This window comes from Phascolarctos cinereus, unplaced genomic scaffold (assembly GCF_003287225.1).
Source record: "Phascolarctos cinereus isolate Bilbo 61053 unplaced genomic scaffold, phaCin_HiC Scaffold_4;HRSCAF=312, whole genome shotgun sequence".
NCBI lineage: Eukaryota > Metazoa > Chordata > Mammalia > Diprotodontia > Phascolarctidae > Phascolarctos > Phascolarctos cinereus.
In genome coordinates this window covers 508,862,269-508,888,606 of record NW_027555847.1, presented here as the reverse complement: position 1 = coordinate 508,888,606, position 26,338 = coordinate 508,862,269, and the positions used below count along the sequence as shown (strand labels likewise).

The window sequence follows — 26,338 nt, the reverse complement described above, 5'->3', positions numbered from 1 at the left end:
TGTTGTAGCAGCCCCTAATGCTACTGATAATTAAAACAGAAGAAAGGGGGGAAGTTTTTTTCTAAAACATTTCTCATTTTCTTTTGGGGGTGAAGGTGGGAGTGTTGGAACAGATAAGGCCGAATTGAGAGAGCCTGAGACTTTAATCTTCCAAACCAATCTGGAGGCAATCTGGAGGCAATATGGTGTAGTGGAAAAATTGGGAAAAGTGCAGGATTTGGAGAGAGAGGACCCGACTCCTCTGCTTATAACCTGTCTCAGTCTTGGGCAAATCATTCCATTTTCTGGGCCTTAGTTTCTTCATTTGTAAAATAAAAGAGTTGGAGCAGATGATCTCTGAGGCCCTTTGGAGCTCTGAATCTATGATCCTATGATATTTTAAGTCAAGCATTGGCAAACTACTCTTGGAATTTTCAGTGATACATGGCCACCACTAGGGCTGTGGATAAAATTGGAAAGATGTTTCTGTTGTCTTCTTATCTCTCTTTCTGAACTTCTCTCCCACTTTCCACTTACTTTTCTCATGGCCCCTAGGTACCCAGTGCCCCCTTCATGCTGCCCTCTAGCTGTCCAGAGCCCCCATCTCACTTATGTGTACAATCCTGTTCCAAGAGTTCCCCTTCCTCCTATCCCTATCAAAACTCCCATTCCCTGAGTGCTACTGACTTCAGCCAAGTATTGATCTGCGTAATTCATACTAACCAGTGCAGCTAGGTGCTAGTGGCACCTTGGATAGAACACCAGGCCTATAGTCAGGAAGACTTGAGTTCAAATGTGGCCTCAGATAGTTACTAGCTATGTGATCCTGGGCAAGTCATTTAACCTTGTTTGCCTCAGTTTCCTTATCTATAAAATGTTTTTACCAAGAAAATCCCAAATGGGGTCACAAAGAGTCAGACATGACTGAACAACAATAACATTTCACACTAACATATGGAAAGGATTTTAACCCTTATAGAGGATCATTTGAATTTTAATAGTCTTTAATAACCCAGATTAATCTCTAACAAATGAAACTGTGAGGAAATGTTTTTTCTGGGGCATGGTGAGGGGAGAAACGTCTCCTAACAGAGCCACAACTAGCAATTCTGGAACCTGGGGAAGCAATCAATCAATCAATCAATGAGCTTTTATTAAGTGCTTGCTATGTGTCAGATACTATGCTGGGCACTGGGGATATAAAAACAAAAATGAAACCATACCTGCCCTCAAAGAACCAACATACTATGGGCATGGGGGTGGAGGGGAGATACACACACATACACACACACACACACACAGAGCGTGTACACATATCAGTACAGAGAACATACATGCAAGGTAATTAATTTTGAGGGAGGAAGCACCAGCAGCTGGGGGTGGAATCAGGAAAGGTCTCATATTGACAATAACTTTCACGTTGTTGAGTAACTGATGGATTGATACCAGAAAGAATCGGTTACCTTGGGAGGCTGATGATGATCAGAGATGCCCAGGATACAAAAAGATTACTGCTGAAGAGAGTGACTTTAGGATAGGGAGCTGGGCAAGGCTAGGTAGGGGTACAGCTCATCTGGGATACAGCCTGCTACTACTATAGTACTATTATCGGGTACCTTCCTATTTTAACTAATAAATGCTTGCTGATGAATTGATTGATTCTTTCTAAGTGCTAGCTCAAGTTGTATAGTCTTATTGATGTAATAAATATACTGCCACAACCTTCTAAATTTTAGACAGGCATCAGTGGCTCCTACTCTGGTTGCAGCCTTGCCCCAGGGACTTAGTCTGCCAGGTAGTAAAATAAATGGAAACAAAATTATAGCCAATGACACCCTTCTCTCCGTCCCTGCCTTTTTTTGCAAGCTCTGTTCCCTGAAAGATTAGTAAAACACTCATTCCTTGGAGAATGTGGTTCCCTTCAGTCTGCCCATATTCCCTAAATTAAGCTTCTGAGAGACTGGAGGGAAAGTTCCAACCCCTCCCTACAGTCTGATAGCTTTTTGCCGTGCCCTCAGTAAGTAGCTATCCTGCCTCCAACTTGAAGAACTGGGTGTATATATATACATATGCATATATGTGTGTGTATATGTATATATACATATACATGTATATGTGTATATAAAAAAGCACACACACCTATTATATACATATACGTATATATACACGTGTGTATATATGTATGTATTCTATATACATATATGTGTGTATGTTGCATGTACCTAGTTATTTTCATCTTGTCTCCCTTGATGGAGTGTAAGCTTCTTTAGGGCAGGGATTCTTTTTGCTTTCTTTTTATTCCCTGAGCTTAGCACAGTGTGGTAAGTTCTTAATAAATGATGAATGCTGGTTTATTGACTAACTGCCCTTCAGGGGCAGAGATACTTTTCATTATAGGCCATTTCATTTTTTGGACAGCTTTGTTTATTTGGAGTTCTCCCTTATATCAAACCTAAAACTGCCTCTCTCTAACTTTTACCCATTTGTCTTAGCCAAGTGGAGTATGTCTTCTTCCAAATGACAGCCCTTCAAATTGATTAACAGCTTTTGCTTCCCACAAAGCCCTCTCTTCTTCATTTCCTTCACCTTTTCCTGCTATATCAGTTTCAAGGCTGATCAACCTCCAGGTCTCCTTTCCTTAGATGAATTTGTCAATATCTGTCCTAAAGTGTAGTGCTGGGAGCTAAACACAATTAGGTTTGGTCTAATGGGGATAGAGTTCAGTGGGACTAGAACTTTCCTCCTTTTGGACCCAGTGCTTTTTTTTAATGAAGCTTAAGAGCACTTTTGTTTTTCTGACTGCCCTGTTATTCAACTATTCACTCATTGAGCAGTCTTTTTCACATGAGCTGCTGTCTAACCACTCTGTGCTTATGCAGCTGATTATCAGATTCTTTCTATCCATAGATTAATATTCTCTTTTAAATTCCAAACATTTCACTTTAGTTATTCTTTTAATTCATTTCAATTCTACAAGCATCTACTGAGGACCTAATTGTGTGTAAGGTGCAGTGCTAGATGCCAGGGATAGAAAGACATAAATCAAAACAGCCCCTCCAGGAGCTTATAGTCTCTAGGAGGGAAACAAAGTGTACATAGAAAAGTAATTATGAAATTAATTTAAAACAATTTCAATATGAGGGGAGAGGGGCACCAACATCTGAGAAAATTATAAAAAGGCCTCATGCATGAGATGGCACTTGAGCCTCAAAGTTGGAGTTCTATGAGACAGAGATGAGGAGGGAGAGCATTCCAGGCAAAGATGTGAAAACAAGAATGAAATACCACGTTCCAGGGCATGTCAAGTAGCCCTATTTGGCTGCGACTTAGAGTGTAACATATACAATAATCATTAAGGGAAGACACGTTGTAGCCAAATCATAAAGGACTTTACATGCCAAAGAAAGGAGTTCCTAAGTAGGTTTCTTTTGTATTTTCTCCTATTTTGCCTATAATCAGCAGTCTTGGTTGGCAATTTTATATGGCTATTGAAATTTCTCTTAATTATTCCTTGAAAATACTTGGTGGGTTGACCCATTTATGTTTTTCCTTAGCAGCTTGTACCATACACACTTTATTCATTTCCTTTAAGCACTTTACAACTGTATTGAGATCTTTCTAGCTAGGTTCTGATTAGTGTGAATGATGAATCCCCTGAAGTGGATCCATTGTGTTCAAATTTGCACTATTCGAAGTTATAATTATGTAAAAATGTAGCAGTTGGTTCCAGCCTAATGGAAATGTGCCAGGCAATAATGGGACTACCTCAGATGATTTGTTATCATGAATTGGGACCCAGCTGGAGCATTAGTGTGCAGTTGTATTTTCATAATGAAGAGTTCTAAGATACAATTCTAATCATATAGTGATGTGCATATCTAATTATTCACTAGAGCAGGAATTCTTTTTTTTTAAGGAAGTGAGAAAATTATATTTCAATTTGCACTGAGTTTATCAATTCTCTCTTTGGAGGTGGATGGCATTGTTTTCATCATCCTTTGGAATTGTCTTGGATCACTGTATTGATCGGAGTAGTCAAGTCTTTCACAGTCAATTATCATTAGATTACTGTCAGTGTGCACAATGATCTCCTGGTTATTCTCACTTCATTTTGCATCAGTTGATTAGGTCTTGCCATCTTTTTCTGAAACCACTCTCCTCTCACCCCCCGTCATTTCTTGTAGCACAATAGTATTCCATCACAATCATATGCCATTTATTTAGACATTCCCTGACTGATGAGCATCCCCCCAATTTGTAACTCTTTGCCACCATGAAAAGAACTGCTATAAATATTTTTTGTACATATTACTCCTTTTCTTTTTTCTTTAATGTCTCTGGGATACAGACCTAGTAGTGGTATTACTGGGTCAAAGGGTATGCACAGTTTTATAGCCCTTTGGGCCTAGTTCCAAATTGTTCTCTAGAATGGTTGGAGCAGTTCACTACATGTAGAGCAAGGATTCTTAACCTAGAGTCCGTGGATATCAGAAAGTCCATAAACTCAAAGAGGATAAAAATTGCATCTTTATTTTAACTAACCTGTAACTAAAATTTAGCATTTCCTTCTATTGTGAATGTATTATTCTGAACCATTATTCCAAGAAAAGGCTTCACCAAATTGACAAAAGGACCCATGAGACACACACAAAACTACTACTAAAGCCAAACACATAAACAAAAAAACAAAAACAATTATAGTTTGTAAGGTTACAGTCTTTCCTCCATACCTTCATGTTAAGTCTGTGTCTCCTTTCTTGATAATAAAGGTGTTTTGATAGTTAGGATCGGAGTTGGAGGAGCCTTTCTTTTCTTTTCTGAAACTCTTTAATTCTAATCCAACATTATATCCCATTTATGAATAATGGTAATTATAATAACTGACATTTATGTAGTCCTTTAAAGTTTACAAAGTTCTTTAACTATATATTACTTGAACCTCACAAGGACTGTAGGTATCACTATTCCCCACCTTAAAGATGAGGAAACTGAAGCCCAGGAAGGTTAAATGATTTGCTTCTGATTATGCAGGCAACAAATGTCAACAAGAGGATTTGAACCCATGTTTTCTTTTCTTTTGAACCCATGTTTTCTTTTCTTTTTTTGGAGGCGGGGAAGGAAGTAATTGAAATTAAGTGACTTTCCCAGGGTGACATAGCTAGTAAATGTCTGAGGCTGGATTTGAACTTAGGTCCTCTTGACTCCAGGGCCAGCGCTCTAACCACTGTGCCACCTAGCTGCCTTGAACCCATGTTTTCTTGATTCTAAGTCCAGCACTCTAGCCATTATGACAGATTTCTCAAGAGTAAATAAGAAGCCCGTGTTATTAGTGAAACTCTTTTCTGGTTTAATAAGCACATCTGAACTAGCTATCGCTATTGTTGTTGCATCCTGACATTTGGGTATATAAAATGATAAAGCAGAATTGGATAGAGCAAACTATTGCCCAATAAACCCAAGTTTTAGGTCCCAGGAAAGGAGAAAAATCCCCCCTTTTGAAGAATGATTAAGATATTTCAGAACAAATTAAGATGAAAGGAGACCTTGAGGGTGAAATGTGGCTAGTGGCTTAGACTTTAATGTTATTATGGAAAGGCCAGTAGAAAATCCATATGCACCTTCATAGAGTTAAAGTCAGAATCTGAACTACGCGCACCTTGGTGCCTCAGAAAACCTAGGGTTATCTGCTTTATAACAAGTAATAAAGTTGAAAAAAGTAACTACTTTATTCACACCGACTGCTGTATAGCCTGTGACCAATTCCTCCCCCTCCCCAATTATAATAACCTTTCTCAATCTCAAAGTCAGAGCTCTAACTCGGAGTTTGTACTTGGGCAAACTGCTCCCAGATTGAAGAGAAAATCATGGAGAATCATGGGGAGGGTTGGAGGGGGTGAAGTAAATAGAGACCCAAGGACATGGATGTAGGGTGACAGGTGAGGCAAGGACTGGGGGATTGCTTCCTGTTTTAATGAATTATTCTTGCTAACTCGGTGCTAAACTCTATACAAGTACTGTCTGTGCCCTGAGGCCAGGCCCTGGTCTCTTCTCTAGCTGAATGCTAAAGGAGGGAAAAGGGCCAACCCCTCTTTAAAAATATTGCTCAATTATCCCCTTGTTTTGTCTGTGATGTCATCAGAGATTCCTGATTCTGACAGCTGCATCCTGAGCAGGATCTTGTGTCTGACATTTCTGGGCGAGACTCTATTTCCTACTTTACCTGAAGCCAAACCGTTGGATATAATAAACGGGAAAAGCTGAAAACAAAAGCTTCCAGGAGAGAATAACTGTCTTTTTAAAAATGGTCATTGTTTAAGGTTTGCAAGAGTCGAGGAGATTCTTATCTGCTCAATAGGAGAAGAGTAAGGACTCCGGTTTTCCTCTGGAGCTTTGCCTTGTACAATCGATAATGTGTTTTGGGCTTGATAACAAAATAATGAAAATTTGTAGTGAATGAAGCTTCCTCCAAGCCAAGGCAGCTGACAGAATGCTTGTTGCCTCAGCATTTGAAGTAAAATGATACAAGCTTTTCTAAGACAATGCAGCTCTTGTGTGAAACAGCTGTCTCAGAGAGATGGCTCAGTGCAATTTGACAGTGGCCTGTATGTTACATAGATACGTGTGGTATTATCTAACTGGGAATGAAGCTACCAGATGGGATTGAATGTTTCTAACTAGGAATGCAGTCTACTGTTGTGTATTAAAAAAATAGGCTAAGGTTTCACTAGCACAAGGATGAAATACCAGTATACCATACTTAGAAATCTATCTTTGTCTCCTGAATTGTGGACAACTTATCGTATGGAATTTTCAGGCTTTATCTGAAGCTATTAGCTGATAAACCTGGAGCGTGTGCAGGAGGGAGATTAATTCCACCTTAATTTTACTTGGTAATCTCATCCAAGTTAGTGAAACTTGGCCCCATGTCCCCTAGAAGCTTTGTGAGACTTGGCAGCAAATGTGGGGCTGCTAATGGGACCTGAAATGGGGTTTGCCTGGTTTCAGGTTTGGTTACAGAAGTTTTGCATGGCTATTCTTGTGACTTTCTATCAGTGGAATTACCAAAGACCTGTTCATCCAGACCAGTTTGAAATCCAGCCACAGGGTGTCCCTATAGCCTTCACATTTGGGGGGTGGGCATGGGGTAGAATGAAAATGGGGGAAACAGCTCTGCCCTGTGGGAACTCATGAGCCCATCGACTACAGACACTTCTGCATGCGTGGTCGCAGATGCAGAAAACACTCTGGGCTTTTTTCACTGTCACTCTCATCCCATCTTGAATCCAAGTCTTAAAGTAGCCTTCTTCCCACCCCACCTCCCAACACAGTTATTAACCAAAGAGAAATGTGGAATTCATGGACACAGAGGAGTCTGAAGTCAGCTGGAGTGGGCACCAGGTTAAAAGGAATGTTAGGGTAAGTTTCTTTAAATTCAGCCCCATAGGATATTTGCACATCTCAGTACTGGGCACATAGTAAACTTTCAGCCCACATTTGCTGAGTTGACTATTCAATAATAATTACTTTGGGGGAATACAGTTGCTACTGGCTTCAGACATACCAGCTCTCTGAGGTCTATAACACCCTTTGATGTTAGGATCTCAGCTTCCAAGCTCCCAAGTAAAACTGAACTCCAGTTGCACTTGGTATAGTAAAAAGAGACACAGGCTCTGGAGTCAAAAGACTGGAGTTTGAATCCCACCTCTTCTTATTATACCTGCCGACATTGGGCAAATTATTTCACCTCCTTGGGCTTCTGCTTCCTCATCTGTAAAGTGGAGGTTTAGACTAGATGACCTCTAAGGTTCCCTCCTGCCCTAAATCTATAATTGTATGATATCAACTGTCTTGAAAATCTCAAGAAATTATTACATGTGTATGTGATAGTTTAGCTTCCTGACTAGAACAAATTAAGTGGCTGATACCAAAATAAAACTAATTTAATTATAAAGATGAAAGACGTCATTTACCAACACAAACCCTGGTGGGATATGAAAGGAAAAAATATTAAATTATCCAACTACTTGAAAATGTGTTCCTTTTAAAAAATATAGTATTTTCTATGTTTTAGTCTTGTGGAAGATCTAGTTAAGGCTGAAGACGATATCTACCTGGGAATTGTTTTATTTATTCTCAAGTAACAGTTTGAGTTCTGTTTGAAAACAAAACCAACTCTGATTGTTAGGTGTAAACTAATGATTCTTGGTCAGGAATGAAACAGATGTACCTTTTTTCTACTTAGGCATTGTATTGGATAAGGCTTGATCACATGTGGCTCACAGCAGATTGCAAATGTCCCTTGAACCAGTTAGTTGAACTTAAGCTGTGAGGAATTATTTTTCAAACCAGGACATTGAAGTAACAAATTAATATGTACCATGTAAATAATCCAAGCAGGTTGAGTACTGGGTCTGGGCTCAAAGGAGATGGATTCAAATTTGGAATCTACTACTTACTCTGTGTGTGTGTGTGTGTGTGTGCGCCCAGACTGTGCCTCTAGGTAAGTCCCTTCACCTTTCTAGTCCTCAGTTTCCTAATCCAATCCAAAAGTCTATGATTGGTCTGGCACTCTATGCCACACATCTCCTTCATCACTTTCACGTCCTTCCTGTCTCTTCTCCTTACAATGAAGTAGTCTATTAAATACCAGTGCTTGCTTCGGGGGTGCATCTATGACGTTTTGTTGCATTTAGGTAAACAGAAGACAGTGTTGATGATGAGAAGGTCATGAGATGCTGAACTTTCAACTGAAGAAGAAGTATTGATTGCTATTAGGCTTCTCCCATGTGGCAAAGTGCCTGGTGCTGATTCCTTCCCAGCAGAGATCTATAAGGCAGGAGGTCTACTGCTCATGCAGAAACTGACTGTAATCTTCCAGGTTATATAACAAGAGGAGGTTATTCCCCCAGGAGATCAAAGATGCCTCCATTGTTCATTTCCATAAAGGAAAAGGTTACAGGTTGAACTGTAATAATTATGGGGGAGGAGGGGGTCTCTCAGCTGCTGCTGGTAAGAATCTTGCCAGAGTCCTCCTTAATTGGCTGATCCTTCACCTGGAAGATGGGCATCTACCTGAAAACCAGTGTGGCTTCAGAAAAGGCCAAGGAATGGTCGGTATGGTATTTGCTGCCTGACAACTCCAGGAGAAATGCGAGGAGCAGAACAGAGATCTGTCCACAACATTCATCGACCAAGGCCTTTGATACTGTCAGTCATCAGGGCTTGCAGAAGATCATGGTGAAATTTGGCTGCCTAGAGAAGTTTATTGATATTATATGCCTGTTTCATGATGGCATGCCTGCGTGGGTTCTGGATAATGTGCTATGCTCTTGAACTTTCCTAGCCACCAGTGGAATGAAGCAGAGCCGTGTGCTTGCTCCCATGCTTTTTAGCATGATGTTTTCCAGATGCCTTTAATGAGGATGAAAAATGGTATCAAGGTCAGCTACTACACTAATGATAAATTAGCTTGAAAAGGCTAAGACTAAGATGGAAGGAAAGTTGGTGCACAATTTTCTGTTCACAGATGATCATGTACTCAATGCAGCCTTTAAGGGTGAGATTCTCTGCCACTTTGCTAATTTTGGTCTGACAACACCAAGAAAATAGATTCTCCACCAACCAGTACCATATTATCCATACATGGAAACATTAGTTACAGCTAATGAGAAATTTTGAATGCTGTGGATAAATTCACTTATCTTGGCAATATACTTTCTAGGGATGTCCTCATAGATAATGAAGTTGATGCATTCATTGCCAGAAATAACTCAGTGTTTGGAAGGCTCTGAAAGTGTGGAAGATAAGAGGTATTAGGCTGCATACCAAATTGAAGGTCTACAGAACCATTGGGCTAACCTCCTTGTTGTATGCCTGTGAAACTTGGGCAGTATACCAATACCATGCCAGGAAACTTAACTGCTTGCATTTAAATTGTATTAAGAAGATTCTGAAGATTACCTGGCAAGATAAGGTAAGATAAGATACTGAGGTCCTCTCTCAAGCTTAACTGCCAAGTATTCAAACTCTGCTGCAGAGAGTGCAACTCCAATGGGCTGGTCATGTAGCCCAAATGCCAAATATGAGTTTGTCTAAAAGACTATTTTACAGAGAACTCGCATTAGGCAAGCACTCACACGACGTCAGAAGAAATGATACAAGGACACTTTCAGGGTCTCTCTGAAGAACTTCAGTATTGATTATGAGACATGGGAGATACTAGCACAGGAGCACCCAACATGACGTGCCTATATCTAAGAGGGCGCTATGCTCTATGAGCAATGCAGAATCACAGTGGCTCAAAGGGAATGTGAGATGTGCAGAGCTAGAAACATCTCCATCCCAAATGTTCATATGGACTATCTGTGCCTGACCCGTGGCAGAACCTTTTGAGCTTGTGTTGAACTGATGAGCCACAGTTGAACACACTGTACCTTGACCCCAACATTGTAATATCATTGACCCTCTTTGAGGAAGAAGGACAAACAGCAGCTGTGTGCCAGGAACTGTACTAAGTGCTGGAGATATAATTAATACAATAGAAAGACAGTCCCTGCCTTCAGGGAACTCACAGTTTAATGGTGGGAAACAACACACAAAAAGAGACAGGAAAATGTGGGGATGAGGGGACGCCAGGCGGTACCCAGTACAAGGACATCTTGTCCCATAGAGTTGAAACCAGACAAAGCAGTAGATGCAGAACAGAGTGAGTCCAAAAGTCTAGTTTCTGCATTGGGAGAAGTTTGGTATTTCACCCTCCAGCCCTCCAATCAGAAGGGAGAGGAGACTGGAGGAAGTGATATCAGTCAAGGCTTAAATTAGTAGCATGGTGATGAGATTAGAGGTTATGGGAAGGACATCTTGTTCTGTGGAGTTGAAACCAGGTAGAATAGCAGATATAGAGTGGTTATTGTTGTTTGGTCATTTTTCAGTTGTGTCTGACTCTTCATGACCCCTTTTGGGGTTTTCTTACCAAAGATACTGGAGTGGTTTGCCATCTCCTTCTTCAGATCATTTTATAGATGAAGAATCTGAGGCAGGGGCAGCTAGGTGGTACAGTGGATAGAGCACCAGCTCTGGAGTCAGGAGGACCTGAGTTCAAATCCTGGCTTCAGACACATAGTATTTCCTAGCTGTGTGACTCTGGGCAAGTCACTTAACTCCAATCACCTCACCGAAAAAAACAAAACAAAAAGAAACAGGCAAACATGGTTAAGTGCCTTTACCAGGGTCACACAACTAACAAGTGTGTAAAGGCTGGATTTCAACTCAGGAAAATGCATCTTCCTGACTCCAGGCCTGGCACTCTATCCACCGCACCACCTGTGATATTTATTGGTTTTTGATTCGCTGATAACATCCCCTATCTTATACTTATAATGTTGATTTTTTTTTAAGCCAAGTGTAAGACTTTACATTTATCTCTACTTCATTTCGTGTCATTAGATTTGACCCAGTGTCCTAGGCAGTCAAGATTTTTTCGTCTACTAAGTTATCCTTCTTTATATGTCAGGTAAGGACACAAAGAGAAAAAAAACACATATATACAGATAAGTCAATACAAACTAAAATCAAAATAATTTCAGGGCATGGGAGAGAGCACTAACAATGTTGGGGTAGGGCAGGGTATGCATGGTTAGACGGGGCCTTGTGTAGTAGCTGGCCCTTTAGGCAATGCTTTAAATGGAACTAAGGATCCCGAGAGACAAAAGCAAGTTAGAAGACTCAAGGCATGGGAGGTAGCTTGTGCAATTTGTGTGGAATATAAAGAGTATAAGAGAGAATAATGTGAAATCATTTTAAAAAGACAGATTGTAGCTAAACTTTGAAGGGCTTTAAATTCCAAAGAGATGACTGTAATTCCCCCCCCCCCATTAGAGTTTGCAAACCTTCTCGAACAGAGAAGTTAACAAATGCACACAAGTGTTTGAAGAATATCAATTTGGCAGCTGTGTGGTGGGTGGATTGGAGAAGGGTGGAGATTGATGGCAGGGAGAGCAGTTAGATCCTGGTGGTAGTTCTGGCAAGAGGAGTCGAGGGCCTCCACATAAGTGGAGAGAAGAGGGATATGGGAAATGAAGTGGACCTAGAATTGATAGCCTTGGAAGCTGATGAAATATGGAGGTTGAAGGAAAATAAAGAATCAAGGATGATTCTAACGTTGTGAACCTGCATGCCTGGAGGATGGTGGTGCCCTGGACAGAAATAGGGGAGTTTGGAAATGGGACAGATTTGGGGAAAAAGACAATGAATTTTGGACATATCAAATTGCCTGGAGGACATACAGTCCAACATTTCTAATAGGCAGTTTACAAGGCAGGACTTTATCATCTGGAACAGAGTAGGTCTGAATATTTGTACAGATTTGGGAGTCCTATGCATAGAGGTGACAATTGATCAATCAGAGCCATGAGATCACCAAGAAAGAATGTAAAGAGAAATGAGCCAGGATGGGTCTTGGGAAATAGTCATGCATAGAGGAGTGCACCATGGATGCTGATTCAGCAAAGAAGACTAAAAAGGAGGGGTCAGGAGGAGAGAGAACTAGGAGAGGGCTATGTCAGGAAACACATGGACAAGAAATGAATGACTTCTCTTTGAATCCGACCATCTAACCAGTTCCAAATCCACCTAACTATATTATCATCAAGCACACATTTCTCCTTCTTTTCCACAAGAATAACATATGATACTTTATCAAATGCTTTGCTAGAATCTAGGAAGAATATATCTATAGGATTCTCCTTATCTATCAGTATAGAAATCCTGTCCAAAAAAAAAAGAAAAGGAAATAAGGTTATTCTGGTGCGACCTGTTGTTCTTAATGAAACCATGCTGGCTCTTTGTAATCCCACTTCCTTTTCCTTTTTACAAAGACAGCTGATAGAGGAATGACTTCCCTGATGTCGACAAGTCTTTTATCTGTTAAAATAGAATCTTTTTTTTTGTATGTGTGATTCTTGGTGTTTGCCATGTCCAGCACCTTCCAATTCTTTTCTTGAAGAGAATATTCATGCTAAATAGGTGTGAGGTTTCTTTGTGGTATACAAGTCTTTGGCCTCTCTCATTCCTTACTATTAAACCTTATTTATCATCCAATATATGTTTTTTATGTTCTCTCCTATACATTGATGTCATCAAGTATTAAAGAGTGTGTGTGTGTTTGGTGGAGGGGAAAGGAGCACCTGACCTGTGATTTTATTGATGATGGGAACCCCCAGTGTGGAGAGCCTTTTACCAATGCAATTCAACACCTGCTCTGTAATTTATAGTCTAAGAGAATTGCCTAGGCACCGAGGAGTTAAGTGATTTGCCCAGGATCACACAGTCAGCATGTGTCAGAGATGGACTTGAACCCAGGTCTTCTTGATTCAGAGGCTAGTTCTCTATCCACCTTGCCTTGGCTGCCTCTCAAAGGATATGTCGATTTGATTTGGAGGATCTTATTAATTTCTTTGCAACATTTCTCTACTCCTTCAACTTCAATAGCCGTTGTCATCATATGAGTTGCAATTATTTTCAAAGTAGGCTTTTGCAAATACAAATCACGAGCCCAGCAACACAAGAGACCAAATGCCCCATGATTTTGTAGCCAACCTATAGCTGATGATGAGCTTTTCCATTCTTAGCTAGTCTAGTCCTCAGAAATCAAATATAATCGGTTCCTGGATGGGATCAACTGCCAGAGCTTGTATTCTCCAGGCATAGCCTTCAAAAACCCAAGGCCACCTCCTGGCTTCATTGCTTCCATTTCATGGGGCCATGGAGTAGGACCTAGTCAGGGAAATATACAGTACAAGTATTAGTATCCTTCCCCATTTTACAGATGACAAAACTGAGGGTCATAGCAATTCAGAGTCAAGAAAATGAACCCAAGTCTCCTCCTCCAACTCCTCTTTTTCCTCTATGCCACACTGCATCTAAGAAAAGGAGGAAAATGGAAGGTTGGGAGAAAACTGTTAAAACAGATACAAACAATACTACTTTACATTGGGTTATAGTTTCTATGTGTTGGGGAGAGGTGTGATTACTGATGACTCCATTTCAGAGGCCAGAAACTGAGGCCTAATATTTTTAAAGATCAGTTACCCAGTAAATGAGAACAGCATTCAGTGAGAAAACCATTGCTTCTTATTTCATCATCCAACACACAGCAGGACATAGATTTTTAATTACACTTATGCATGTATAAATAATGTTTTTAAAGTTCTAAGATTTCCCAGCATCAAAAGCCAGCTGAGTAACCAAAGAAAATGGTATTTTCCTTTACCTTTAGCCAATGCAGCTTCAAACTTTATGCAACCCTTTGGATTCAGTTTCAGAGGTGACAATTATATAGAGCTCTAGAGTTTACAATGTGGTTTATATACATGCTCCTTTAATTTTTAGAATAGCCCTAGGAAGTAATCAGAGCAGGTTATTACTAGCCCCATTTTACAGATGAGAAAACTGAGGCAAAAGCTGTTAAATGACTTGCCAAGATCACATAGCTGATAAGTGGGAGAACTGGACTTTAAATCTACATTTTTAATGCCAAATCCAATGCTCTCTATCCCCCCCCCCTGCTATTTCTGTCCCTACTGTTCTCTTCTTACTTCCTTCTCCCTCAAAAAAGTAAATCCCATGATCTTCAGTAGAATACTATATTCTTTCAAGGAGTTGTGGTTCTCTATCCAATGGCGGCCATTTAAGGCTTACCAGTCTAACAGTTGAGTGTCACTAGCTGCTGTGGGTAAAATCCCAAAGGCTGTTGGGTCCACATCTGTACCTGAAGAAGAATCCTCTCTAGAACATATCTGACTTAATACATCCCAGGGCAGTCCTTTGGCCTTTTTGGATAGCTCTAATTGTTAGGCAGTTTTTTCTTACATTGAATCTAATTTTGCTTTTCTACAACTTCTATCCATTTCTTCTTGTTCAGGTGTTTAAGGTAAGAGCAAGGCAGAGCAAATGTATTGTTTTTTTCATATGCTGTCCCATCAAATACCTGAAGCCAGCTATAATGTCCTTCCCCTGCCTCCATTTCCTTTCCTTACTCTTCTTCAGGCTAAACAACCCCAATGCTTTCAGCCAGTCTTCATATGGCATGATCTAAAGGCCCTTCACCATCTTGGTTGTTTCATTTACTTATTCATTTATTTATTTAGTTGTTTGTGTGTTTATTTGTTTATTCATTCATTTACTTATTTACTTATGTGTTTGTTTGCTTGTTTGTTTTTGTTAAACATTTCCCATTTTAATCTGGTTAGAGCAGGCTAGGATTCTGATACCTCTGGTCCAGACTATACATGCCTTTCTAAAACATGACACCCAGAATCAAACGAAGTACTCTAGATTCTCTGTTATAGTATTCTGATCCATGGCACACAGTACAACAATATAATCACAGCCCTAGCCCTAAACGCTATGCCTCTCTTAATGCCCCCGAAGGCTACATTCAATTTTCTACCATATCCCATTTGGCTCATATTGAGCTTGAGATACACTTGGGATTACAAAGTCTCACCCTTGATTACCAAATGGCATTAATTAGAAAGATATAAAAGAGAAAAAAGCCTAAATCTGATGCAGATCCTCATTTTAAAGCTGTAGTCCAGGTGTGACATGATGAGAGCCCACATCAGGATGGAGGCAGTGTCAGAGGAGAGAAGAGGGAGTAGATGTGAGAAGTTACGAAAACAGAATCTAAGTGAATAAGTGATGGGAACGTAAGCAGAATTGTTACCCCACAATGAAAATGATCAGACACTGAACACATGTCACATTAGCAATATCCTGGCTTCCATTTCTCATTGGCAGTCACTACTACCCATCATTTTCAATACCTAAAAGCTGTGTAAGGGCCAGGTGCTCCCTTCGCTGAGCCAAACTCCTCCATAAGTTAGTAAATGAGCTGAAACTTACTGTGGCCAAAAATTCATCTCTCTGCTGGCCAAGTGGGAATTTACCTAGGCTATCCCTCGGACAAAATGTATATAATCCTGTAGTATCCAGACTGGGGCAAACACTAAGAATTATTTCAGACCCACTTGACTGTTTTTTCTTTCTACTTGGGACTCATTTTTGTAAGACAAATAGATTTTAAAAACAAAACAAAACAAAATAAAAAAAAACAACCACTGATTTCTTCTTGACTCCATGAGAATAGAGATCTGGTCTTATCTATATTGTGCCTCTTCCCTAATCTAGCATGATGCAGTCAGAACACAGTAAGCCTTTAATAAATGTTTATTGAACTGCCTTCAACACAAGAATAACCAAATTAAGTAATTTTTAGAGTCAAGAGGCCAAGGTAATCTTCTTGAAGGAGACTGCTGTGTTACACTTAACAAGTTTAGGGTAAGGTTGCAGGTTCTATAGTCATTTGACAAATATTTATTAGCATTTACTGTGTTCCAGCCACTGTGCTAAGTGCTGGGATTACAAAGAAAGGCAAAAAAGTCCCTGCCCTCAAAGAGTGTGCAGTCCAAGGGGAGACAACATAGGCAAACAACTATGTACATTAGTAACCTCCGTTTCTGTCTGTAGGAGAAGCCTGTGTGTATCTTGCTTCTCATTAGCTCCCATCAGAGTTTAGGAAATTCCGAGACAGCTTTATATGCTTTTAGAAACAAAGACCTTTGGTTTATTTAAGTGAAGGCTAGATAAACATTTGGGGTGGGGGGAAGGTGTAGAGAGATTTCTTCATCAAGTACGCATGGCCCCTGAGATTCTGAGATTTTATGATTCCATAATTTGTCTTCAATAAGAGCTATCTTCTCTCATACCCCAGGCCAGCCCCCAAGAAAGCTTAGCCCCGATCTCTGTTCCTCCCCATATGGGTTGCGAATAGATAGAGGCAGAGGAAGGTAGGCAGGGAAAAGAAAGTGGTTCCTCAGTTGCTACCGAAAAAACAGAGATGAGGGTCATGTTTATGGGCTGGATAGAATGTAGTTGTCCCTTTAGTGCACCCTCTCTCCTCTAAACCAAACCTACCCTTCAGGCTCAACTTGTGACTTTTCTTTTTCCCTTCAAAATTCATTTTAACCTAATTTCACCTGCCTAACAATATTTTTCCATTGAGGAAGCTAAAGCATTGAAAGTTCAAGGGAGTTGCCTGTGTTGACACAGCTAATGAACTGGGCTTTGAACCCAGATCTCATAACTCTTAAATACACCATTATATCCTGGTGCCTTCTCAGCAGGGCTTGTTATTTCATATGAGTTCTACTTTATTAAGACAGGGATAATTCTTCCTCTCTCTCTCTTTTTCCCCCCTCTTAGTGATTAATCTTGTGGGTTGGAAACCAGCTGTAACTAACGGGAGGATCTGGTTTCAACTCTTACCCTGGATTTCTCCAATAGAAAATGACTACTTCCTTACTCCATAGTTCTCAGGAATAGGAACCAAAGGAGGGGAAGGGAGGCTGTATTATTCTCTTTTCTTTTTGCAGCCAACCCCCCCAATTCCCTCTAGAGCCACAGTCCGTTTGTTCATCTGCTTGCCCTGGGTCACTTTGGGAGTTGTTGTATCTGGGCTGTAGAAGAGTCTAGACTGGGGCTTCTTAAACTTCTTTTGTGTCATGATCCCCTTTGTTAGCCTGGTGAAGCCTGTAGATGGACCCCTTCTCAGAATAATATTTTTATATGCATAGGTTTACAAAGGAAACCAAATATACTGAAATGTTTTTGTTGTTGTTTAGTCAAATCACGGCTAACTCTTCTTGACACCATTTGGGTTTTTCTTGGCAAAGATACCGAAGTGGTTTGCCATTTCCTCCTCCCCCTCATTTTACAGATGAGGAAACTGAGGCAAACAGGATTAAGTGACTTGCCCAGGGTCACACAACTAGTAAGTGTCTGAAGCCAGATTTGAACTCAGATCCTCCTGACTCCCAGGCTAACATTCTATCCACTGTCACTTTGCTGCCTGAAATATATTGAAATACAGTTATCAAAATATGAAAAAATACAAATTAATAGACCTCCTTGAAATATTTACCAGTCCCTTGGTGGTCCATTGGCCCTCTAGGTTAAAGCCAGTGCATGGAGGTCCCCTCTCTAGATGCCAGAAACGCAGGAAATGGAATCTAGGAAGTGCTTCCTTTGATAGCCTAACATAGAGAACAGTGTTGTTCAGTGGGCTGTGAAAGTTGGCAAAATGTTCATCTAAAGCTTTAGTTATCTAACTGTGATCTGTGATTTAGACGAGAGAGCACCTGGGTCCAAGTCTCCCTTCTGACCCTGTTTTTAACTTTCTGTCTATGGGCAAGTCAGTATGAACCTCAATTTCCTTGTCTATACAATGTCCTCCCTGCCTCACTGGATTGTTGTGAGGCAAGTGTGAGATAAATGTTAGCCACGCAGGCATACCCAGGTAAGGTACCCAAGGTACCCAAGCATCACTTCAGTATCCTCAGCAACTGCAATCCATATGTGAAATTAGAATGACCACAAGAGGAGAAAGCACAAAGAAAAAGAGAAAAGATTCCTCCAGTAGCAACCAGATTGGGCCACTGTCAATCATGATAGGAAGAGATGTGTGGGAACCCTTGCCAGGGAGTCTCCTTAGCCTGAACTGTTCCAGCTGGAATTCGACTTGCAGATCAGCAGGGCTGGAGAATGCACCAGGTTTCCCCACTCAAAGCTGTAAGGCAACTATTAAAAACACTGAATTATTTTGGAACCAAGGTTGCAACCAGCTTAAGTTTCATTATGGTAATTCATCAAATAAGGCAAAAGAGCTGACAGTTTGTCTACAGCTCCATGCTCACTGGAGTAAAGCCTGCCTGGGAGACTTTCCCAGACACTAGTATAGGTCATCAGAAACTGACGATCTGAGCCAATCGAGGGCGTCTGGTCACCTTACTTGAAATCATCCAGGCTTTGTTCCTTTCTTTTTCTTTTCTGGCCAGAGTTTAGTCTGGCTCCCACCACGGGCACACCCACTGTGAGCAAGCATATTTTTACTGTCCTAGCTAGATAACATTTTTGCCGCTGTTAGCCTTCAGGGAAAGAGAGACAGAGAGGCCTCAGTGAATACAGAAGCAAGCTGTCCTAGAGCAATTCTGACTTCTGAACAGCCATTACAGTGGAAAGGATAAACAAGCTAGAAGCAAAATGAACAACAATGGAAAACTGGTCTAGAGTGGTGGAAGAGAAAACCTTCAGAAGGATTCATTAGTCTCCTTACTGATGTAGTCATGGATCACAGATTCAGAGCCAGAAGGAGCCTTCAAGGTTATGGAATCCAACTCCCTTATTTTGTTGTTATTCAGTTGTTTCATCAAGCCTAATTACATTTGGGGTTTTCTTGACAAAGATTTGCCAAGGTTTGCCCATTTCCTTCTCCAGCTTATTTTACAAATGAAGAAACTGAGGCAAATAGGGTTAAGTGACTTGCCTAGTAAGTACCTGAGGCAGCATTTGAACTCAGGTTTTCCTGACTGCAGGCACTTCTCTTTATTGCTGTACCACCTAGCTGTCCCTCATTTTACAGATGAGAACATTTAGGCCCAGAGAGGTTAAGAGACTTGCTCAGGGTCACATGGCCAGTAGTGTCTGAGGTTAGATTTGAACACAGGAATTTCTGACCTCAAGGCCTGCACTCAATGGTTTACAAAGCATTTTGCTCACAATAATCCTATGATATAGGTAGTACAAAAATTATTATCCCTGTTTTTCATGTAACCCATGGCTTAGATTCCCAAGCTGTGGCCTTGGGCAGATCAGAGTTTGATCTTGGGGATCAGCCCTACAAATAATAATAATTCTTTGGGTTGTGTTGTTCCCCATCCTCAGGTTTGCCTTGAAAAATTTCAGAATGTAGTTTGAATGTGGCTTATGAATAGGTCTTCTCAGATGTGGGTCAAAGGGTCCCCAGAGCCTATACAGAGCTTTCAAGGAACACATATTTTGAACATATATTGAAAGCCTTTATTCTACTTCCTTGGAAACACAGAAAACAATATAAAATCTTCCAATAGCCCATAAACAATTAACATAAGTCTACTTCTTCAGAGGATCCCTTTGGTAGGGAAACTACGCAGGGGTTATTAGCAAGGTAACCCTTGACAATCCTGCTAATCCAGTTTCCATCCCAGAAGCTCATCTTGCCATTTCATCTTATGGTTCTACCTCGAGAGCTTAGACATCTCTAGGGAGGGAAATCCACTTGGTTTTGTTAGAAAGTTATTCTGGTGAGTCCCACTTCTTTCTCAGAGATTCATAGTGACATCCAGCTTCAGAGTGTTACCATGAGGGCTTGTGCACTTGTTCAGAAGGGATTACTAAAGGCAAGCTCCTTTACCATCAGACCAGCACTGTCCAAATAACTCATGCTAATAGCAGAGGGCAAAATTCAAATCTTTTGTTCTCCCAAATCATGGTTTATTTTCTACTGTTGCCCCTTCAGCTTTGGGGGTGGCATTGATTCTCTTCTCTTTCAAAGAGATTGACATGGCCCAAATATACTTCTCTCTCTACAAAGCTAGGTCCCAAGACTTTCCAACCTACCATTGCTTCTAAGTCAAGTACAAGGTTGGCACTGCTCTTTGCTTGCTAGAAGGCTGGATTTGGAGGAATCACACCGTCCAGAATCCTCACTCCTTCAAATATTCGAGACGCTGGGCCTCAAAAATTCTCAATTGTTCTCTCGAAAGCTGGAATTCAGGGACACTCACTCATGTCCCACCATTTGAGCCATGTGGTTCCTCTCTCCCTGGAGGTCACTGCCTCTCCAGGGTCCAGGCATTCAGAATTTAGAGACTCAGGAGCCCTCTCTGGGGCTGAGGTGAAGAACAACCAGCTTGGATATTCCCCTGGGACCAAAGTCCACTGTGAGATGTCTGGCCTATCAGCTGTGCTCCAAATAGGGGGAAATGAAAAAAAGGACTGAGTCTATAAATCACCTTAAACACTGGATGAAGGAGTTTATCTTTTCCTTATGTTCAATTCATTTTAAAAATGCTTGTTAAGTGTTTGCTGTGTGCTAGGCCCTAGGAACATAAAGACAGATATGAAATAGACTGTGTTCTCAAGAAGTTTATCATCTCCTGGGGAGAAAAGACAAGTGCACAAATAATAAGGAAAAATATGACAAGTACAAAGGAGAGGTCCAGACAAAATGCTATGAGAGATTTGTAGAGGAAGAGGTAAGCTTTCATTTGGGGAGTGTTGTGGAGCAGGAGAGCAAGGGAAGAAGGGAAGGCTTTGTGGAGAAGGAGGAGGAGGAGTGTCTAACTCGGACCTTGAAGGAAGGCAGGAACTTCAACAAGCAGAGATTGAAGGGGCAGAACATTCCAGAATGTGGAACAGAAGGGGAAGAGAAGGGGAAAACATTTATGAAGCCCATCTACAATGTGCTAGGCACTGTGCTAAGTGCTTTACTAATGTTATCTCATTTAATCTTCACAACTCTGGGAGACAGGTGCTGTTATCATCCCCATTTTAATGATGAAGAAACTGAGGCAAATAGCCTGTAAGTGTCAAGGGCCTCATCTGAACAGCAGACTTGGCCCTCTATCCACTGAGCCACCTAGCTGCATCAGGGAAAGGGCGAGAGTACCTAGATAGGAGGATGGAGAAGGCTGGGGTGGGTGAATATCAACAGACAATAAATGAAAAGGGATAGAATGCGATAAGGTTAAACTAAAGTTGGAACAAAATTTATGGAGGGCTTCAAAAGCCAATACAAAGAGATTTATAATTTATTCAGTAGGTAATGAGGAGTCATTCAGAGTTTGTGAGTAGGGGGATAATATAATCAGAGCAGTGTGAAGGAGAAATTAGTGAGGGTAATAGAAACTGGAGACTGGTTAAGAGGTAATGACAGTAGGTGCATCATATAGTATATCGTAAAGAAAAAGGTAACTCTGCACCCTGACTCCCATCTCTATAAATTCATAAAACATGTCTTAAATTCTCATGTAAATACCCTCCCCAAGAACACTTCAAATTAGGAGTGCATTTCTCAAAATGTTCTAACATGTTCTCTCCCCCCCCCCCAATCTTTCTTCCTTTTTTAAGTTTTATGTTTGGGTTGGGAGGGAGGAAGCCTTGTGGCTTTTCCCCTTCCTTCCTGGCAGTTGGGACGTGTTCTGAATGGCCTAGTGGCTGGACTCCAGCAAAAGCAACTATTCCAAAGTAACCCCATGGTGGCTACAGCCTCAGAAACAATGTGAACCATACCAGGATCAGCTATCCCAATGCCTAAGTGTGACTTTACCTTGAACTTAATAAATGCCTGTCGACTGACTGACTGTTCAGATGTTCAGACATTGGGATGGCATAAAGGACTGACATTTTCCACCCACCACATGGAAAAGCAGATATCTCATATTAACACCAGAACTGACGTGTGCCTGGGGTTAGAGTGGTGCATTGATAGTGCAGGCCATTTAAAAAAGCTTCTCACATGCTCTTTGCTGACAAAACTGCTATGTGAGCCTTGGCAATAGCCTGAAGGACACGGAGGGGTCTGGTGAGTGGTAAGAGGCACTTTCTCTCAGCCAACACTATTTTTGTTGTTCCAGCAAAATTTTGTTAGATCCAGTAATAAATACTTTAAATCTAGTCTTATAGTAAAATTTATATATATGGGCTCCATCTTTTTTTTCTAACCTCAAGGATGGAAAAGCTCTTTTCTTCAAAAAACACATATGTATGATAGGGACTGTGTCTTTCTCATGTTTTCTTTAGCATCAAAACAGGGAATATCTTTGTGATTGAAACCAAACAGCAATTCTCTAGTTGTATTGTGGAGATGGGGGCACATGGGTATGTGTGTGAGGGGGTGTTTCTCTAAGTTGTATTTTCCTTCTGTTGATCATAGCATAACTTCCTCTTTGGTTCACCAGACTCAATCTCTGCTGTGAAGCCTAACCTATAATGACTGTTGTATGTTTACTCTCTTTTCAGTTCTAGGGAAAATCCGGACCGCAGTAGGCAGTGCCCAGCTTCTCATGGCCCAGAAATTCTACCAGTTCAGAGAACTGTGTGAAGAAAACCTGGTACGTAATCCTCCCTTGTAGCTATTATTACAGGGCTGGCACTGCTGGGGAGAGATTCAGTGCTGAATCAAGCTCCCTCTGACTGGATTAAGTTGAAGGTCATTTCTGAAGTTTCCTACCTAGAGTAAAGAATTTTGTGTTGATCCTTCCTTCTTGCCTTTCATTGCTAAAGATTTTCCATTGGCTTTCATTCAACTGTCATTGGAGTATTTCAAATATAAGAGAAAGTGGCCTGGTCCCTTGGGAAAAGAGCAATGATACTAAAAGCAGGTAGGAAAGCCTAGAAAGGAGTGATGGAGACACAATTCATTCACAGTTTTGCCCACTTCAAACAATGCCATTCCTTCCCTCCCCTTGTTAATTGTTCTTGGGAGAGTTTGACACAGATGTTTAAAACAGTGAATGTTCCTTTAGAGTCATTGGGCTTACCCCAATGTCCATGTACTATTTGGTGCATTTCAGAGGTCAGAGATTAATTATGTAATATTCCCTCAAATTCCCTCAAACCACAAGAATGGTCCACCCAAGTTTTGGCCCAAAAAGGTATGGTAAAGCGCTGCCTCACATCTATCCTTAAGAAGACAGTGTAATAGAACAAGTTCCCAACTAGATTCAGAGAGATCTTAGCTTTGCTTCTGACCTTACTAGCTACACTCAAAGGTGAGTTGTGTTACCATTCAGCACCTCGGTTTCTCCATTTGTAAAATAGAAATGGGAAGGGTGGGCCCAGACCTGTCATTTCACCAGAGAAGAGTAAGACTGGTGTGGAAACTCCCTCCACCAAAGCAGATCATCTATTCATCTATAACTTATACCATGGAGAGTTGCCTGGGAGGCAGATGTTAAGTGACCTGCTTGTGGTGACACAGCTAATATGCATTGTCATCCTGGAATCCCAGAATTATAGAATGCCTTGGGTTTGCATCAGTGAACCAGGTCTTCTCTACTCTAACAACATCCCTCTATCCTTAAAAATAAGGGTAATAATACTTATGCTATCTTCCTCAGGGAATGTGGGGAAGAAAATGTCTTGTAAACCCTTAAGTGACAAATAATATAAGCTGTTGTTTTTAGCAACCTTTCCTCTTTCTACAAGCAAATTCATTCAAGAATAACTTCCTCAAATTTATTTGGACAGTTCAGAAAAGCTAGACAAAGTAGATTTTTTTAAAAAAGTATGTATAGAAAAGAAGAAAGTTGATATTAAACAGCCCGATCTATTATCTGGTGATAGGAAACCATGGATTATTGAAATCTGCCCAGTGACAAAACAAAAGAGTTTCACCGTCCCATACCAAACTTTCACAAAAACTGCTAACAAGGAAATAAACTACTAACTGGGTTAACAAAACTGCTAACAAGGTTTTGTTCTGGGCAAAACTGTAAATAAGGGAAGGCTTGTATTTGTACTCTTTTCTTCCCTTCTTAACTTCCCTGCCTCCTTTTGGCATCACCCCTCATTCTGAAGGGACCAGTCCACCTCTTCTTCCCCAGGTCCCAGGCAAAGCTCCTCTGCTCCTTGCCCCTTTGCAGGGAAGAGAAGGGGGATCCTCTTTTGAGCTTTTCCACAATAGGGAATTATGGATTTAATCAAATCTCTGCTAGTAAGGGAGTTTGTTAATATATATAACCCTGCTGAGTCAGAATTTCTAAATAATCTCTTAAAGAAGGCTGCTAATGCTAGGACTTTCAGCTCACTGGACATGGGCTGATGGGGAAAATATTTGAGGGTTGTTGGGAGAGTCTTTGGTGATAGTCCTGCCAGGTGATAGACTGAGTTTCAATTCCTTTTTCCTCTCCTTTCTCCATTTTAGTGGGGATTGGAAGCACCAATGACATGGCCAAGAGTGACAGCAAGAGGTAGATAAGCAGGAACTAAAACAAAACAAAACAAAAAAAACAGTAATAAAACGGGTTTATGTTTGCTCAGTTGGCTTACCCGGGCCCCACATGTCCTTTCCTTGTCATGACCTTCAGATTTTTGTATTGTACAGAAAAGCTGTGTATACAATCCTAATCTCTCTTCTATACTCCAGGCCTAAATGTCCTATGGAGCATTTCCATGTTCCTACTAGTATACCAAACTCAGAATTTACAAACGTGCACCCAGATTCACTAACCTGTTTCCTCCTAGCTTCCTTACCTCTTTTGATGTTCATTATCCCTAGCCCCCTCACAGGGGCTTAACTAAGGCTCCCATGTATCTCCCTAGCCTTATGTCACTTTATTCCTCTTTGTGCAAAATCTCAGAATCACCGAGTTAAAAAGATTCTCTCAGAGACCATGCTTGCTCATCTAAGCCTTTGCTCAAAGACCAACCAATTCATTCTAATTTTGGAAAGCTCCTAATGATTAAGAAGTTTTTCTTGACATCGAGGCTAAATCTTTCTGTCTTCATCTTAACGCTTCAGTCCTACTTCTGCTTCCAAGGGCCAAGCAGAATAGTTAATCCTTCTTCTAGTCCTACAGCACCTGAGGAATGCCACCCATCCTTCTAATTCTTCTCTTCTTAAGGCTAACCACATTCAGTTCCTTCAGTGCCTTGGATGGCACTCGAATGCCTTAACTTGGATGCCTCGAGTCCCTTAACAATTTGGTTTGCCCTTCTCTGGATACACATCATTTTGTCATTGTGCTTCCTAAAACGAGTCAGTATTGAGCACCATCCTCCGTCTGTGATCTAGAGAGGACACATTTCACCATTCCTGTCAAGCTGAACTATTGGCTATTCCTGAATTTGACCTGCCTCTTCTTGTTGTCCATGGATTTGTCCGGGCTGTTCTCATATGCCTGGAAGGCAGTCTTTCTTAATCTTCACTTCCCAGAATTCTTCTCTTCCTTCAGGGCTTAGTTCAAGGGCCATCAAAGTAGTAGTAGTAGTAATAATAATAATAACAATAACAGCTAACATTTATGTAGCACCTATTATGTGCCAGGCATTATGCTAAGCACTTTACACATATTACCTCATTTGATCCTCACAATAGCACTGAGAGTTAGGTGCTATTATTAATCCCCATTTTAAAGATGAGGAAACTAAGGCAAGCAGAGGTAAAGTGACTTGCCCAGGTCACATAATTAGTAAAAATAGCTGAGGCTGGGTTTGAATTTGGGTCTTTCTGACTCTAGGCCCAGTGCTTGATCTACTTCACTACATAAAGAGAAATTAATTCCCAGTCCCGCTATTTCTCCTATATAACTTTGAGGAAAGTCATTTGATTGTCTTTAAGCCTCAGTTCTTGATTTGGTAAAAATGAGGGGGATGAGCTAGGGTCTTGCTCTAAGGTCTCTTTCAGCTTTAAATCTATAATCCTATGAATTTGGAAGAGTTTGTCAAAGTGTTATCATGAGTTTTTTCAAATCAACGCTGT

General features: G+C 40.8%; 1 protein-coding gene across 9 annotated transcripts in view; it reads left to right on the top strand.

Annotated features, from left to right (window-relative positions):
- DLGAP1 (DLG associated protein 1) overlaps nt 1-26,338 on the top strand; it is a 1,123,488-nt gene that overhangs the window by 1,086,480 nt on the left and 10,670 nt on the right. For all 9 annotated transcript variants that reach the window (XM_078153489.1, XM_078153491.1, XM_078153488.1 and 6 more), the window contains one exon: nt 22,876-22,967. In XM_078153489.1, coding sequence (XP_078009615.1) covers nt 22,876-22,967 — 92 coding nt within the window. The remainder of the gene's footprint in view (nt 1-22,875; nt 22,968-26,338) is intronic.